Source organism: Natrix helvetica (assembly GCF_964273705.1).
Source record: "Natrix helvetica genome assembly, chromosome: 6".
NCBI classification, from domain to species: Eukaryota; Metazoa; Chordata; class Lepidosauria; order Squamata; family Natricidae; genus Natrix; species Natrix helvetica.
Window position 1 is genome coordinate 80,598,955 of NC_138553.1, and position 18,934 is coordinate 80,617,888.

The window sequence follows — 18,934 nt, forward strand, 5'->3', positions numbered from 1 at the left end:
ATAGATGAAATAGATGATAGATAATAAATTAATGGATGATATAGATACCGATGAGATCGATAGATGAAATTGATAGATGATAGACAGACAGATAGATAGGTAGATAGATAGGTAGAGGAGATAGATGAAATAGATGATAGATAATACATTGATGGATGATAGATATAGATACAGATGAGATTGATAGATGAAATTGATAGATGATGGATAGATAGGTAGATAGGTAGATGAGATAGATGAAATAGATGATAGATAGTACATTGATGGATGATAGATATGTAGATAGATGAAAGATAAGATTGATAATGAAATTGATAGACAGATGGGATAGATGAAATAGATAATATATTGATAGATGATATAGATACAGATAAGATCGAGAGATGAAATTGATAGATGATAGATAATAAATTGATGGCCAATATAGATGATACATAGGTGAGCTCGATAGATAAAATAGACAGACAGACAGACAAAGATAGATAGATAGAGAATATATATATAGCCTTCAATTTTCTTTTTCTCTCTAGATCAATGGTTCCCAACGTCGGACCCACATTCCACGGGGGGCAATTTGATTTTTAATGGGGGCAATTTGAACCTTGTTTAAACCAAGTCAATGGCCTTGTAAGCCTCCTCCACTTGAGTAGGATTCACTTATTGAGTAAAGTTAGAATTATGTGTTACGGGAGGGGTGTGTGTGCTTTCGGCGCGCAAAAAATTTGCTGGCTGGAGAATTCTGGGAACTGAAGTCCTCCAGGCTCAAAATTGCCAAGGTTGGAGGAGACCAACTCCTGTCAAGGAACCACTCTGTCAAGTTCTTCTAGTGCGCAGGCGCAAAATTCTCTTCAAGGAACTCGGAAGCGCCGTATCCCTCAGAAAGCGACTCCGCTGCGTCTCTCTCTCTCTCTCTTTCTTTCTCTGCTCCGCCGTTCCTTCATCCGCGGGCCGTCAACTTCCGGTCACGCCCACCCCCGTCGGCGCGAGCGACTTCCGGTCCCAGAGTGCCCTAGGCCGAACCATGGACCACAATGGTGAGCGGGGAAGATGCGGGGAGCTCCGTTGAAACCCAGCCGGCCGCGCTCCGTCGTCCCGGGCCGCCCGGGTTCGACTTCCGAGCGGGGGATGGCGCGGGGTTTGAGGCGCGCGCTGAGGCGGGGAGGCCGCCGGAGCCGAGTGCGGCCTACCTCGGCCTGGCTCCGGATGGGCCCAAGAGGCCTTTTTCCTTCTGGGAAGCCGACTCGTCGGGTGGTGTCAGTGCTGGGGATCCCCCAACCCTCGTCCCTCGCGGCCTGGCTTCGTTTGAGTTCCTCTTCCCTTCCCAGGCTTGGTTGGCCCGAGAGAGGGCTGGGCCATAGACGGTCTTGCTTCCCTTCAGCCTCTTTTTTGACAGGCCCTTTGGCGCCTCCCCCGTTTTCTTGGGTGCTTCTCCCCTCTGGCCACTAGGGGCTGACTGCAGCTCCCAGAATCCCCCATGCTGGCTGGGGAGCCAATCAGAATGGAGCTGGAAGGGACCTTGGAGGTCCTCTAGTCCAGCCCCTTGCTCAAGCAGGAGATTCTATGCAGTTTGAGACAAGTGGCTGCACAGCCTCTTCTTAAAAGCCTCCAGTGAAATTCAATCATCTATCCATCCATCCATCAGTCAGAATAAAACTGGAAGGGACTTTAGAGGTCGACAAATCAGTCAATCAATCAGAATGGAGCAGGAAGGGACCTTGGAGGTCTTCTAGTCCAGCCCCCTGCTCAAGCCGGAGATTCTATACTACTGGAGACAAATAGCTGTCCAGTCTCTTCTTAAAAATCTCCAGTGAAATTTAATCAAGCAATTTGAATAGAGCTGGGAACTTGGAGGTCCTCTAGTCCAGCCCCTTGCTCAAGCAAGAGATTCTATGCAGTTTGAGACAAGTGGCTGTCCAGTCTCCTTAAAAACCTCCAGTGAAATTTAATCAATCAATCAGAATGGAGCAGGAAGGGACCTTGGAGGTCCTCTAGTCTAGCCCCCTGCTGAAGCAGGAGATTCTGTACAATTTGAGATAAGTGGCTGTCCTGTCTCTTCTTAAAAGCCCCCAGTGAAATTCAATCATCCATCCATCCATCCATCAATCAGAATAAAACTGGAAGGGACCTTGGAGGTCTTCTAGTCCAGCCCCCTGCTCAAGCAGGAGACCCTATAGTACTGGAGACACGTAGCTGTCCAGTCTCTTCTTAAAAATCTCCAGTGAAATTAATTCATTCAATCAATCAATCAATCAGAATAAAACTGGAAGGGACCTTGGAGGTCTTCTAGTCCAGCAGTCACCAATGAGTGGTCCATGGACCACTGGTGGCACGTGAGAAAATTTTGGTGGTGTGCAGAAAAATTATTTGCATTTTTATACTGCACTAAATCAGGAGTCGTCAAACTACAGCTCCTGGGCCAGATACGTGCAATGAATGCTTGTGTTGCTGCAGAGAGTCTCCCCATCGGGGTCTTTTTGTGTGGGTCGGAGGGGGGCAGAGATTCTGTCTTGGGGTCTGCTTCAGCCTCCTGGTGGGGGGCTTTGGCCGAAGGCTGGAGGGAAGCGCCGCTGGTGGCAAAGAGCCGGAGGGCCTCGTTCCAGTGGGACTGCATCATGGCCTGGAACTGGCTGACCATCTCAGCCCACTGAGCTTCCAGGCGCCCGCACCTGGCCTTGAACTCCCGCAGGTCTTCCATCTGCTTGGAAAGCCTATGCTCCTAGTTCTCAGTGAGGTGCTTCTGTTGAGCCTCCTTCTCGGCCAGATCCAATTTGAACTGAGCTGTTTTGCCAACTCTTTCTCTTGGTGGCTGCTTAGCTCCAGCAACTGCTTTCGGTTGGGGCCCTAAGGAGCCAGGGCAGGAAGGCGAGGAGTGGCTGGGAGTGGAGGGGCAAGTAGAGGCTGGCGATGCGCCCCTTGAAATGAATGATAACAAGTTGGCCAAGCCCACCCAGCCCATCATTAGGCAGATCATATTAGTGGTCAGCGGGATTTAAAATTATGAATGTAGGGGTCCCTGAGGTCCGAAAGGTGGGGGACCCCTGCTCTAGTCCAACCCCCCCTCCCCTCGCTCGAACAGGAGACCCTGTAGAATTTGAGACAAGCGGCTGTCCGGTCTCTTCTTTAAAATCTCCAGTGAAATTCAATCAATCAATCAGAGTAAAGCTGGAAGGGACCTTGCAGGAGATCCTATACCATTCCAATGATTGTCCAATCTCTTCTTAAAAACTTCCAGTGTTGGAGCATTCACAACTTCCAGTGGCAAGATGTTCCCCTGGTTAATTGTTCTCACAGTTAGGGAATTTCTCCTTAGTTCTAGGTTGCTTCTCTCCTTGGTTAGTTTCCACCCATTGTTTCTTGTCTTGGCTTCAGGCTCTGGAGAACAGGATGACCCCGCCTCCCTTCCTTGTGGCAGCCCCTCAAATATTAGAACACTCCCGTCATATCAGCCTAGTCCTCCTTTTCATGAAGCTTGACATGCCCAATTCCTGCAACCGTTCGTCATATGTTTTAGTCTCTGAGGTCCCCGCTTCTAAAAATTGCCAAGGTTGAGAATCCCCGACATGTAGTCCTTGACCTAAGATCACGGCGCAGTCCCAAATTTCCGTTGCTAAGCGAGACGCCGAAGCGCGTTGTGCCCCATTTTGTGACCTTTTTGCTACAGTGCTTAGGCGAATCGCTCCCGTTGTTCAGTGAATCGTGGGGTCGGGAAGGGAATCTGGCTTCCCCCATTGACTTTGGTTATCGGAAGCCGGCTGGGAAAGTTACAAACAGTCTTCCCACGGCCCCTGGGTGGGTGCAACCGTCATAAATACATGCCTGTTGCCGAGGGTCCGGATTTTGATCACGTGACTGGGGGGGGGATGTTGCTGTGAAGTGTGAAAAACCGGTCACTAGCCACTCTTTTCAGTGCTGTTGTAATTTCGAATGGTCATTCAATGAATTGTTGTAAGTCGAGGACTACCTGTACTTGGAAGAGATTCACCTGCTCCGCAGAGCTGCCCCTTATGGGGAAAGTTGGAAGGAAAGGCGCTCTCTGATTTGCTTGCTTTCTTTACCCTGGCTTGCTCCCTTCGTCTCGATTTTAGAGCATCACAATCTGCTCCTCGGTGCCAAAAGACCCATCACCCTTCTTCCTGTTTTCTCCAACACGCTCCTATCACCGTGTTGGCACATGTGCCACAGGTGGCACGCAGAGCCCTCTCTGCGGGCACGCGAGCCATCGCCCCATCTCAGCTCCACCGCTCATGCGTGCACGCCTCCCGCCGGCCAGCTGGGTTTTGGGTCTCTGCCACACATGCATGGATGGTGGGGGTGCATGCAGGAGACGTCCGCGCATGCTGGGGGCGGGGGCTCATGCGCACATGCATGAGGCACATGAGAGGAGTCATGCACTCATGCGTAGGGAAGGGGTGCGGGGAGGCCATGTGCACATGCATGGGGAGGGGGTGGGGTGGGGCGGCGGAGGGACGTGGATGCATTATCACTGCATTTTGGCACGCAACGGCAAAAAGCTTAGCCGTCACTGTCCTATCAGATGAGTTTGATCCACGGTTTCCATAAGTGGCCATAATACCACTTGAAACACCTCCGGTGGGCATCACATGTTGTGTTGCCTACAAAACGTGGGCAACCGAGTTTGTGTGGGCACTGAAGACCTAATGCTCAGAATTTGGGAGAGGAAACAATTGTTACTTTTGCATTGAGGGCTGCTTTTTTTTTGCCTACCCTGAATACAAATGACCAAGTAGTTCAGGCAAAGCAAAAAAAAAAAAAAGTATTTATTTAGGGAGGCTGAATAGAGAGTACAGAAACAAATGATGCGTTTGGCATCTGCGACAGCTCAGGAAAGCAACAGATCAAGGAGGCATTGGTTACACGTGAGGTTTGAACAATAGTAAACATTGACTCTAGATAACTTCCAGGAGTGGCAAATTTGTGCGTTGACCTTGCTCTCTTTCCCAGCCGGGTTGGTTTCTTGCAAGTGTGTTCAAGGACATTTCAGAATGTGCTTTCTGTCGTTTAATTGCCAGACAAACAAGTTCTCACATACCAAAAGCAATCGCCTTGACTCAGACGAGAAGAACATGCTTTCCTAAAGTTAGAAAAGACAGCTGTGCTAACATCATCTCTTTAAAATGCTAATAACGAAGCCTACAATTTCAGGTAACCCCTAGACAATACAGGTTGGCAAATGATTGTGCAAGAGAGAAATCTTTCATTGCTAAACTTTATTTGGAAGGCTTATGAAGAACTTAAGAAAACTCGCTTCCTAGAGCTGCTTTTAATGTCTGGCACCAGGGCAACACCCCCCCCCCCCCCCCCGGTTTAAACACTGTGTTAGAATTTTAATACTGTTTAGTTTGGTCTTTTTTTGTGTGTAATATTGTTTTGTTTGAAGTTGATGTGAGTTTAGTATTTCTTTGCTTTCCAGTAATAGTTAATAACGAGTTTTAATAGTTTCCAGAGGGATAGGCCTGTTAATCTGTTTCATCAAAACAGGTCAAGAATCTGATACCTTAAAAATTAAAGCATTATACAATTTGGTGCGAGCGCCAAAGAATGGAGGCCTTTGAACTCTGGTGCTGGAGAAGACTCCTGCGAGTCCCTTGGACTGCAAGGCCATCCAACCGGTCAGTGCTAGAGGAGATCAACCCAGACTGCTCTTTAGAAGGCCAGATCCTAAACAGGAAACTCAAATCCTTTGGCCACCTGATGAGAAGGAAGGACTCACTGGAGAAGAGCCTCATGCTGGGAAGGATGGAGGAGGGCAAAAGAAGAAGGGGACAGCAGAGAAGGAGGTGGATGGATGGAGTCACTGAAGCAGTCGGCGTGAGTTTAAATGGACTCCAGAGGATGGTAGAGGACAGGAAGGCCTGGGGGAACATTGTCCATGGGGTTGCGATCGGTCGGAGATGACTTCGCAACTAACAACAACATACAGTAATATTTGTTGGGGTGTGTGTGTGATCATGTTATTAGGCTAGTCATTTCCCATTTGCTGCTGTTTTTACTGTAGCAGGTTAAAAAAACAACAACTGGTGATTGGAAAGGCCCAACAGAGACTTCATTTCCTTAGAGTCCTGCGAAAAAATCAGGTGGAACCACGGCTGATGACCTCTTTCTATCAGTCCACCATAGAAAGTGTCCTCACATATTGCGTTAGAGTTTAACAGCTGCGGACAGGAAGTCCGCAGCGGTTTAACAGCTGCGGACAGGAAGGCCCTACAGAGAGAGGTCAATTCGGCATAAGAAACCATTGGTTGCCCTCTGACCCCCCCAGATGACATCGCCAGATCTCGCTGCTTTAGCAGAGTAAGGAAGATGCTCAGAGGTGATTCACACCCTGGTCAGTGTCCCTTTGCAGTTCGACCATCGGGCAGAAGACATCAAAGTATAGCCAGCCGAACAAACAGGTTTAAAGATAGTTTCTATCCTTGGGCTGTGAGGCTTTTAAAGACAACCACAATCACTCCATGCACACGCCAGGTTTTTTTTTTCTCCTTTTTCTTTCTTTTTTCGTTTCTGTTATAATTTTGCACCAGTGAAGTTAAAAACCAATTTCGTTGTATTTAAGTACAATGACAATAAAGATTATACTTATACTTATTTGTTTATCTAGTCACTTTGATAAGCTTACTTGCAGCAGTAGGGATTCCTGCTCTGTTGCTGTTATTGATGGACTGCTTCGAGAATATAATATCTATTTAAAACTGTGAGGAATTTTTAGGGTCCTCTGGGGTGAAAATCCCTTATGATTGGCTAGCGCATGTCATGAATTAAATTCTCAGTGGTTTTGATCCACAGCATATATGTTCCCATATATAGTACTAGTGTTAGGTTTTAGGGCTGTGATGGAGAACCTATGGCACGCATGCCACAGCACTCTCTCTGATGGCACGCGAGCCGTTGCCCCAGTTCAGCTCCGAAGTGCATGTGCGCATGCCTCCCGCCGGTCAGCTGGCCTTCAGGTCTCTCAGGTGTGCGGGAGGGGAGGGGGGGGGTTGGATGCATGCACTCTTTGGGTACTCGGTCCAGAAAAGGTTAGGCACCACTGTTTTAGGGCTTAACTTTCTTTTGGAGTTTGGGCTGTATTTATGCCGAAATAGACTTTATTAATAGATAGGTTTCTTATCCCTCTTGAACAGGAATAACTTTTATACTTGCTTAAAAAGCACCCTCGACGTTTTCTTTTTGCTTCTGAACGGTTCTGGAAAGTAAAGGGCAGTTTGTTCACCGGGCTGTGTTATTTTACGCGGAAAAGGAGGATAATTGTTAGTTTGTGGGTTGTATTTTGTGTAGGGATCAATAGTAGGTGGAAAAAGTGCTTGAGTGCAAATGGAATAATGAAACAATGACTTCTGTACAGGAATCAGAGAAACTTACAGTCTAAAATTGTGCAGTGTGCTTTGCGAACCAAGAGAGATGGCAAACAGGAGAAAGCGACTGGAAGAGCTGAGCGCGAATCAGAGCGAGTGAGGTTATAAGTTCAGGTAGTCCTCGGCTTACGACCGCGATTCAGCCCAAACCTTTTTGCTCAGTGAGCTTTGCCCCATTTTATACGACATTTCTTGCCACCTGTTAAGTGAATCGCCGCAGTTGATATGTTAGTAACCTGGTTGTTAAGTGAATCTGGCTTCCCCCTTGACTTTGCTGGTCAGAAGGGCGCCAAAAGGGATCACCGGGACCGTCATAACTATGAGTCAGTTGCCAAGCATCCAAACGTTGATCATGTGACCCTGTTGATCATGTGACCATGGGGAAGTGTGGTCCTACACATCCTCCTGTTTCTACAATTAAAGGACAGTGTCCAAAAACTACCGTATTTTTTGGAGTATAAGACACCCCCCCCCCAAGGGGCGTGGAAATGTTGGTGCGTCTTATACACCGAATACAGCCATTTTTGGCCTCCCAAAGCCACGCCCCCGCATCCCATTTGTGTGAAAAATGGGCCGTTTTGTGCAAAAACGGGGGTGCTTTTGCCTTCCCCCACCCCCCAGAAGCACACTGCAGGTTTCAACAGGGCTGGGGGAAGGGAAAATGCTCCCATTTTGGTGAAAAACGGGGGCGTTTTTGCCTTCCCCCACCCCTGCTACAGCCTGCAGAGTGTTCCTGGGTGCCGGGGAGGACAAAAACCTTTTTTTTCTTTCTTACCTCTTCGAAATCTTGTTGCGTCTTATACACCGGTGCGTCTTATAGTCCAAAAAATACGGTAAGCTGCGATTAGGTTGTAAAACATTCGATAGACTTGTGAAGAGGTTCCAGTTATTATATTGGGCCTGGGGAAATGGAAACTTGCAAATTGTGTTCAGGGGTGGTATACACTTACTTTCCCTACCAGCTCGGAAATGTGAGTGTGCGTGTCGTACCCCGTCGACGCAAGTGCACGGCCGTCCGCGCATGTGCTTTGCTCGCGCTTGCGGCTTGCACGCATGCATGTGCCTGGAAAACGTGCCTAAATAGGACGGCATAGAGCCAGGTCGGGGGGCGGGACCACCCGCGATTTCAACTAGCAGTTTGGATGAACCGGTCCGAACCGGCTGAATGCCACTTGTGATTGTGTTCTGTGTGCCATTTCTTTCTTTTTGTTTGTTTTGTGCAGACAATGACTTGCAAGGGACAAACAGTGCCGGGACTTTGGGCGGTCTCGATGTGCGTCGGCGCATTCCGATAAAGCTGATCTCCAAACAGACCATCAAAGCCAAGCCGACCCCACCTCGGCCCACAAGAAATATGAACAGGGTCCCTTCCAAGGCTGGTGAAGAAGGTAAACCGATTCGGGCAACGTTGCGTTTTCTGCCGTCCACTCGCGGTTTTTCTGAAGAGACGGATAGACTTTTCAGCTAAAGATGAATACAAAGAGTAGAATCCTCTGTCTCTCCGTGTGTGTACAGGCAGTCCTCAACCTACGACCAGCATTGAGCCCAAAATCTATGTTGCTCGGTTGAGAAAGTTGTTATGCGAGTTTCAGCCCCGTTTTACGACTTTCCTTACCACGTTTGTTAAGTGAATCACTGCAGTTGTTAAGTGAATCTGGCTTTCCCGTTGACTTCGCTTGTCAGGAGGTCACAACACAGACACTGCAACTGTCATAAATGTGGATCTGTTGTCAAGCATCCAAAAGGAAGTCACGTGACCATGGGCATCTGCAATGGTCATAAGTGTGAAAAATAGTCCTAAGTCCATTTTTTCCAGTGCTTCTGTAACTTCCAACGGTCACTTAAGCAAACCGTTGTAAGTCGAGGACTACCTGTATATGTTATGTGTGTTGTGATGCCTTTATAACAGAATGGTCTTTTAGAGACACCTCCTCTTGTTGTTAAAAAGCCCTGCTAAAACAGGCAAGCTCACCTCAGTTCAGCAGGTAATTCTCCTACTTTAGTTAGCATTCACATAGGTACAAGCAGTCTTATGTTTAGTGACTGACTTGGTTAGTGACCGTTCACAGCTAGGACTGGTGATGAAAAAAAATACCTTTGCAACCAGCTCTCACATGTACAATCTTTGCAGGTTTGTAAGCAAAGGAAAAGCAGAAGTTTAGATCAGAACCCCAATTAATGGTTTCACTTAGCAACCACTTCACTGCCAGTCTTAATTGTAGTTGCTAAATGAGGACTGCCCGCACTTACACACCGTCTTTCAAATATGGTTGCCATTAGCCTTTTACTTCTATTGATGATAACTCTACCCATTTTATAGGGCGTGTCCAATTTTTCAACTTTAAATTTTGCAAACGTTAGGAGTGTTCAAAAGTTATGACATTCCTTAAGGATTGTAAAGATATTCTGGTTACTTTAATATAATGTAGATATGCTTGTAGGTAACTTACATAACTATCATACCTTTTAAATATTTCATTTGTTTCATTTAGCATGTATTTTTCATTATGGAGAAAACACTTCAGTTGTTTTGGTCTATTTTTCCTGAATTTGCCGTGCAATTCCTACAGTTAAATTCAAATTAATTTTTAGATTTGTATTTTACCTATCAGGGTGAGAGCTAATGCCAACATTTTTGTTTGGACTTTGTTTTCCATAAGAGTTTGACTACGGTGAAGAAGAACGATACGAGTGCAAAGGAGCAGATGTGTTTAGTAACCAGAGAAGATTCCCCGGACACCTCTTCTGGGATTTCAAGGTATGGGAATTGACTCAATGTTAAATACATGTTAGCTTGCTTACAAAAAATCAGATTATTTTCAACAGGAGTTTGCTACCTTTAAAAAAAAAAAAACAATGGGAGTTGTATGTTGATAAACGTGCAGTAGTGATCTAACAAAACAATATTGAAAATTTTAATTGTTTGATTTAATTGCCACGAGATTGGCAAAAATGTATCCAAATTTAAATCCAAATTATTGTAAGTGTAAACAGGCGCAGGATACTTTCTTTCGTGCCTGGCGGTTATGCCTGACAGCTAAAAAACATTGGGCCGAAATACAAAAATGGTTACAGGAAATCACAAACACCCAGATACAGTTCAAAGAAGGAATTGTTCCTTCTGGGGATTATTAAGGGAAAGTATACGAAAGAGATAAAATATTTAATCTTGCTTATAATTACAGCAGCGAGAATAGTTGGAAAAGCGATACCATGCCGACAGACTCTTTGATAATCTAAAATATTTTTGATTGCGCAGAGATAGATAAACTCACATTGGAGTTAAGGGACAAGGAAGACTCAGAATATTATACGGTTTGGGAAAACTGGTATCAATGGCTAAATAATAGGAACATGAAATGTACAGCTTAGAAACAGAGATGTATCGATGCAGGAATAATTAGGAATGTATAAAAATGTATTTGAATAACAAATGGTTATGTTAGTACTGTCAAAAAGGATTGTAACTTATACAAAACTATTTTAAAGGTATTTGTATTTTAAAGTTTTTTTTTTTTAATTTTCAATAAAGGTTTAAAAATTAAAAAGAAAAATTTAAGAACATCTACCCTGTTTCCATGAATATAAGACCTCCCTGGATAATAAGCCCAATCAGGGAGTTTTGAGCGTATGCGCTAAAATAAGCCCTCCCCGAAAATATTGCAACACAGCAGCAGCCATGAGGTGACCAGGCTCCCCGCCCCCTCCTGCACCTCAAAAATAATACCTCCCCGAAAATAAGGCCAAGCGCTTATTTTGGGGGGTCAAAAGAAAATAAGACCCTGTCTTATTTTCGTGGAAACACGGTAGTTATAGAAATGGCTACTAAGCATTACTATGTAAAAGTAAAAAGTTGAGGCTGAAATGTTATTTTATTTTTCTGCGCTAAAAAGATTTGGGAGTCCATGCTCTTCTTTTTTCCCAAAGGTGCTTTTTCAAGAAACAACTGGACTTTCTGTTTTTTCTTTGAAGACATTTCGCTTCTCATTCAAGAAGCTTCTTCAGAGCTGGATGAGAAGGGAAAAGTCTTCAAAGAAACCCAGAAAATCCAGTTGCCTCTTGAAAAAACCCCTCTGGGACAACTATGGCCTGGATGACTGAGAATCTCCATAGATACTTTTCTTTTTCTTTCCCCTTTTCCCCTTCCCTTTTTTCCTCTTCCCCTTCGCCTCCCTTACTATTCCTTTACTTTCATTTTGCTTCCCATTTTATATTTCGAAAGCCTAAGAAAATTTGCAAAGGATGAACGTTTTAACAAAATTGGGTTTTCTAAAGATGCATTCCGTAAGCACGGTGTGATGATCAGCTAATGAAAATAAAATATTTGTGTTCTGATAGATAAATTTACTCGGAGAGAAGGATGACACCCCGGTCCATTTCTGTGACAAATGTGGGTTACCCATTAAAATGTATGGACGCATGGTAAGTCAAAGGATTTGATGCCTTCCATCGTAGTCCTGATACACGTATGGTAGAATGCTGTCTCTTCGTTCTGAAAAATGGTACCACATTCTTTCTATGGGTCAAAGCTCTGTTGGACAGGATGTTGTGCGAGATGAACGTCGACACACACAAACTGCTTTGTGTTTGTTTTAAATAAGGAGTCGGCAGCCTGAAGTCTATGGCTTTTCAGTACCCTTCTTTTGGTAGTCTCTGCAGTTCTCACCTGTGTTCTCACCTAGGCTTCCCAAGAGCATGAAGCAAACTCCTAGTCCTGACAAAAAACCCCTTTTATTAATTGACTGTGAATTCTGCTCATTCACATCCAGCAAAGTCTTTCAAGGGAGGATTTACAGTCACAGACCTTCTCTGGCTTGGAGAGCTGCCAGGACGATCTCTGCAAAACGTGGCAAGGAGTCTCAGAGAGTCACTGACCAATTAAGCGAACTAATTGTCTCCTGCAAACTCCACTCCCCTTTCACTCCTCTTTTATTTCCTCTGGGAGGGGCCATTCACCGTCCACCTGTGAACTTACTCCCAAGTCGTCCCTTGTTCTTTAGCTGTTCCCTTTGTCTGGCAACTCTGCGCATGCGCACACTGGGAACAGGCTCCAGCTGTTCTTCTGCCCCAGTGATGTCTGACTCTAAAGGCAGCTGATCACCACCAGATGTTCTCTTTCCCGTCTCTGCCTCTGATACAGAGCCCTCATCAGAGCCTTCCCCAGACTTCAGGACTGGCCCATGTTCCTCCCCAACCTCCTCACTGTCAGAATCGGCTGCCAGCTCCACTGGTGGGCCACAACAACCAACTACAAGAACTGAAAAATCAGTGGTGTGGTTTCTTAACACTTTGAGGAGCAAAAAGCAGAAATGAGGGGTCTTTGGTGGTCTCTGAATTTCGTTGTTTTCTTGCAAACGTTTCATTACCAAACTAGGTAACAATATCAAGTGCTAGAAGGGTACGGAGTTTGCTCTCATTTGAACATCCCATTCCCTTCTAGCACGGATGATGTTACCTACTTGGGTAATGAAATGTCTATAAGAAAGCCATCAAGCTCAGAGAGCACCAAGGACCCCTCATGTCAACCCGAGCTTCAAATATTCTCCTTTAAAGGCAGAAATCCTAAATCTTGAGTTTAATACCGTGGGTTTGACCTCCCCCCCGAAATAAGCGCTTGGCCTTATTTTTGGGGAGGTCTTATTATTTTTGAGGTAAAACAGGGTCATAATTGAGGCCGTAAATTACCTGGGGTCAAAGCTGGCTTCACTTGGGAACGTGCAGCCATGAAGCTCCTAATAAAAAAATGGATTTCTTTTGAAGCTTGGGTCTAGGCTCATGATTTAATTAGGGCATCCATCCTGACAATGTTTTGGTACTATTAATTTGTATTCATTGCTTCTCAGTTGCTAAACTTTCTTAATGTTTTTTTTAAAGGGCAGATTTAGCATAGCGTTTATTCCTTCCATTTATTTAAGCAATTAAAAGAATTGTCCATTTTCCCTTTTAATAGATACCCTGCAAACACGTTTTTTGCTACGAGTGTGCTCTCTTACACGAGAAGAAAGGCGACAAGATGTGTCCAGGGTAAGTTTTCTAGCAGGGCATTTTTGTGACAGATAATCTGTCATTTTTTTTCCTGATCTTTGCTACAGCCCAATTCCATCTCCCAGCAACCTTCGGTGTGAATCGGGTCTCTTCTGGAGCCAAGAAGAAAAGTTGTTTAGTGATTGGATTCCATTTGCTTTGCATTTGGATGACAAATGCAATGAAATTCTCATTTTAGGATTAGCTGATAACAGTGAGACTCCTGCTCCACAACAAGTTATACTGGATAAATGATCGGAATATAATCATCATCCTGTGGTGCAGTGGACCCAATGGCGTTATGGAATCTATAGACTGTGTATAAAAATTGCTGTGTGTGTGTTTGTATGTTCCAGCATAACACCTTGAGCAATTTCCACCAAACTTGGTTCCCTCTGGAAACACTGTAGGGATAAGACACCTCTAACATCCCCCAGTGTGTGTGTGTGTGTGTGTGTGTGTGTGTGTGTGTGTTCCAGCATAACTCTGGAACGCCTGGGCCGCTCAAATGAAAAGGAATGAATTATATCTATAGTGTCAAATCACAGTACCTTTGGACAGTGATAGTGTGCATTTTGGATTCAAGTTCTGTTAAGATACAGCCTGTTGTGCCTTAAAATGGCTTCTACTGTACAGCACAGTGGAGTTGCCAGGGTAACAGCTTCACAGTACTCCACAAGGGATTACTCCCTCTGGTAAGGGGGAATGGCTCTTTAAAAAACAAACAAGCAGAAAGCAAGGGGGCTCCCTCTGGTAAAGGGGATTTGTTCCGGGCAACACCGAGTTATCAGTTAGTTGTAGATAAAATCTGTTTGTTTATTATCTTCCTATACCTCCAACAGCTCAGTGTGCAAACTCTAGCTCAGAACCAAGAGCCAATACGGAACACAGTAATTGTACTTAAAGAATATAGGCAACCCTCGATTTACGACTACAATTGAGTCCAAAGTTTCTGTTGTTAAGTGAAACGTATTGAGTTTTGACCCATTTTACGACCTTTGCCCCCATTGTTAAGTAAATCGCTGCAGTTGATAAAGTTAGTTACCCGGTTGTTAAGTGAATCTGGCTTCCCCATTGATCTTGCTTGTGAAAAGTCCCAAAAGGATGACCCTCATGACCCCAGGGATATCGCAACCGTCATAAAGATGAGTCGCCAAGCCTCTAACTTTTGATCATGGGGATGCTGCCAAGGTCCTAACTCTGAAAAATGGTCCTCATTGTTCAGTGCCCTTGTAACTTTGAAGGGTCACTAAATAAAACTGTTGTAAGTCGAGGACTACCTGCATACAGGCAGTCCTTGACTTACAACCATTCATTTAGCCACAGTTTGAAGTCACAATGGCACTGACAAAAATAAATTGCTCCCCATACGTAAGCCGTGACAGCGTCCCAAGTCACATGATCAAAATTTGGGCACTTTTCCCAGCATCCTGGGGGGTCAAGTGATGTCCAATTGCAACTTTCCCAGTGTTCTTACCTAGGCTTCCTGAGACAGTAAAAAGCACACGCTTAGTCGCAAAAACCCTCTTTTTATTTCAACAGCTCTGAATTATGTTCATTCACAGCCCGTAGTGAGTCACAGATAGTTTGTAAAGAGTCCGACAGAAGTTTGCCAAAGTCTTTCGGGACAAGGCTGATAAGTACCTACTTTTATCTCCCTTGAAATGCTGCCAAAGACCTAATTGCCAATTAGCTTTGCATGGCCACACGGAGCACAGAGTCAAAACAGAACTTCAGAATTTAAACTGACCAGTACAACCTACAACTTTCATGTGCCTTTGCTCCTCCTTTATGTCTTATGGGGGGGCCAATCATCTCCAAGCCTTACTCCCAAGTCGCCCCTTTTATCTTAACTGTTCTTGCCTTCTGGCAGCTCCGCTCCCTCTGTTCCTCTGCCTCGCTGATGTCCAACTCTGGAGACTCCAGAGGCAGTACATAACTCCCAGATGGCCCTGGCCTCCTCTCTGCTTCCGACGCAGAGCTATCATCTGAGACTTCCTCAGACTCCAGGACTGGCCCATGTTACTCCCCAACCTCCTAACAGTTTGACTCAGCGTCCAGCTCCGCAGGCCGCTGGCGGACTACAACATCCAGCTAGCTTCCCACAAGCAGGGTCCATGGGGGAAGAGGGATTCGCTTAATGACCACATGTTCCACGTAAACTACAGCAATTCCCCATGGCTGAAAAAAAAGGCCGTAAAATCGAGCACTCCTCAACTCCCGCATTGCGTAGCAATGGAAATTCTGATCCCCACTTGTAGTCATTGAGGACTGTGCTGTCCCTTCTGGTTTGATTTGAGTAGCGGCGGTGTCTCTAAATCCCATTTCTTTTCTCCAAACTAGCTGTAACGATCCGGTGCAGCGAATCGAGCAGTGCATCCGCGGCTCCCTCTTCATGTGCAGCATCGTGCAAGGGTGCAAGAGAACGTACTTGTCTCAGAGAGACCTGCAGGCTCACATCAACCACCGGCACATGAGAGCTGGCAAGCCAGTGGCGCGTCCTCCACTGGAACCCGTCCACCCTCCTATCGCTCCTCCTCCGGCTGACATCCCGGAACGGTTCATCATGCCGCCCGACAAGCATCACCTGAGCCACCTCCCGCCGAAGCAGCATATTATGATGCCGCCCCCGCCGCCGCTCCAGCACGTGCCCCACGAGCATTACAACCAGCCCCACGACGACATCCGGGGCTCCCCTGCCGAGATGTCCATGGCGCCGCCTCCCCCTCGCCCTGTCAACCAAGACACTTTCCGCATCTCGACCCGGAAGCACAGCAATCTCATCACTGTGCCTATCCAGGACGATTCCAGCTCCGGCGGCCGAGAACCGCCCCCGCCTGCCCCGGCCCCTTCGCACCATCACCCCGAATACCAGACCCAGCCCGTGGTGTCCCACCCGCATCATATCATGCCACCCCAGCAACACTATGCCCCTCCCCCTCCCCCTCCGCCTCCGATCAGCCACCCCATGCAGCATCCTCCCCAGGGGGGCGGTACCCCTCACTTGGTTTACAGCCAAGCCCCGCCCCCTCCGATGACCTCCGCTCCTCCCCCTATCACCCCGCCTCCCGGACATCTAATTGGACAACTTCCCCCTTACATGAACCACCCTCCGCCTGGGCCACCGCCTCAGCACGGCGGTCCCCCGGTTAATGTCAACGCTCCCCCTCCGCACCATTACAACCCTAACGCTCTGCCGAAATTCAACGAAGACCAAGGAACTCTCAGCCCACCGTTCACTCAGCCAGGGGGGATGAGCCCGGGCATGTGGCCAGCTCCAAGGGGGCCACCGCCACCACCGCGGATGCAAGGTCCCCCTTCTCAAGCCCCCCTTCAGGGACCGCATCACCCCGACCAAGCCAGATACAGGCCGTACTATCAATGATAGTAGTTAACGATCGGAACTAAAACACGATAGAAGGATAAAAGTTCTGAGCTTTTAATGAATCCGACCGTTTAAGGAACTCTCTTCTCTTTTTGCTTTGTTTATTGGGGGAAAAAAGTAATTTCTGACTAATGCTCTCGGGGGATTTAAAGCTTAAATAATTATTTCTTTTTTTAAAAAGAAAACTTTGGTTGTAGGATTCTTGGCATCTGGTACCCTGTAAAGCTGAATGGCTCCGTAGCTAAGAGCAGCGTTTAAAAAACTTTGTCGCCCTAGTCGGGCTGAATTATCCCAGAGATTATAAAAATGTTTATAAAGGCTTCCCGAGAACACCCCTTACTGTACCACTTTAAAGTATTTTTGTTAAACCTGATAGTTTCGTTGTGACACTTAAAACTTTTTTGTCAACCCGTGTATAATTAAATTTAAAATATTGTCCAAAACTGTTTGCTTGTTTACATGAGAGTTATCCCTTTTGTTTGGGGCAGACTGAGGAGTAAAGAGAAATGATGTGCTTTTCTTATTCTTATTATTCTAAGCATGGGGTTGGACTAGGAGACCTCCAAGGTCTCTTCTGTTACTTCTGTTTTTTCTGTTTTTTCAAGCCGGAAAAATGAGATTTCTAAGGAGAAACCTTTGATTATTTCTCAAAAATAAGGGCAAAGCGTCGTTAAAACAGACTTTTGTATTGGTCCAACGCATGTTGAAAATCACCATATTTATATTTCATAACTGCTAGGTTGGCAGAAGCTGGGACAAGTAACGGGAGCTCACTCCGTTACGCGGTGCTAGGGATTTGAACCACCGAACTGCTGACCTTTCTGATTGACAAGCTCAGAGTCTTAGTCAATGAGCCAACTTGTCCCGGCTTCTGCCGACCTAGCAGTTCGAAAGCACGTAAAAATGCAAGTAGAAAAAATAGGGACCACCTTGGGTGGGAAGGTAACAGCGTTCCGTGCGCCTTCGGCGTTGAGTCATGCCGGCCTCATGACCAAGGAGACGTCTTCGGACAATGCGGGCCCTTCGGCTTTCAAACGGAGATGAGCACCGCCCCCTAGAGTCAGGAACCACTAGAAAAATACGTGCGAGGGGAACCTTTACCTTATCATAAAGCATTGAAGCAACATGTTATATTCAAACACCTCGGTTATTTTTGGTTTTACGTTTGATTAGATTCATGCAAGTCAAGTAGGAGCGCTAAAGCAGACGGAAAAACCTGGAGTTAATATCTGCAGATTAACACGATTGTTCCTGTCGGTCAAAACCAGCCATGAATTACAGCATACTTATAATCTATTTTCATAAATAGTGGATCACAAAAATTCATGTATCATGATGATGTTACCTAGTTGGGTAATGAAACGTCTGCAAGAAAACCACCAAACTCAGAGCACCAAGGACTCTACTGTTCAACCTGGAACTACAAATCTTATTGGTAAAGTGTAAGTATTGCCATCTTGAAGAACTTGTGATGTATAAGATTGCCTTGTAAATATATGAGGGGTTAGGCGGATCACTTGTCCCAACTCCTTTGTATATCTGTTTAAGTATTAGTTGCTGGGAAACCTAAATAAGGACCAGGCTCTTTAAGCTTAAGGCTCTTCCTTCCCAAGGACCGGCCCATAGATTTCCACTGCTCTCCTCTCCTCTGCCTTCGGCTGTTGACTTCATCTGAGGGCTGATGGACAGCCGAGCCTCCATCTCTCTCTCTCTCTCTCTCTCTCTCTCTCTCTCCCCCTCCCTCCCTCCCTCCCTCCCTCCCTCTTCCCGCTTGGAGCTCTCAGGTTGCCTTGATGCTGATCCCGACAGTCAGCAGGCCACAACAAAATGATTATTTTATAGCGTTTGCAACTTGCTGAAATAATCAGCAAAGCACAGGCAGTCCTCAATTTACCCACATTCGTTTAGCGACGGTTCAAAGTTACCATGGCCCTGAAAAAAAATTGCCTTGCAACCGAGCCTCGCACTTATGACCGTCACAGCAGCCACAAGGTCACGTGATCAAAATTTGGGCACTCCCGACGAACAAAATCAATGGGGCAAATCAAGACTCATTTAACGACCTCGTGATTTGCTTAACAACTTCAGTGTTTCGGTTAACAAGCGTGGCAAAAATCGCCTTTAAACCAGGTGTGATTCTCTTAACAAC

At 46.0% G+C, this 18,934-nt stretch overlaps 1 protein-coding gene across 1 annotated transcript; it reads left to right on the plus strand.

Moving 5' to 3' along the window:
• The first annotated feature begins 907 nt into the window (after positions 1-907).
• Positions 908-17,228, plus strand: CBLL1 (Cbl proto-oncogene like 1). The gene is made up of 6 exons (XM_081957555.1): positions 908-1,034; positions 8,600-8,764; positions 10,037-10,134; positions 11,715-11,798; positions 13,327-13,400; positions 15,744-17,228. Exons 1-6 carry the CDS (start codon positions 1,022-1,024, stop codon positions 16,783-16,785), a joined length of 1,476 nt encoding a protein of 491 aa, XP_081813681.1. The 5' UTR covers positions 908-1,021; the 3' UTR covers positions 16,786-17,228.
• The last annotated feature ends 1,706 nt before the right edge of the window (positions 17,229-18,934 follow it).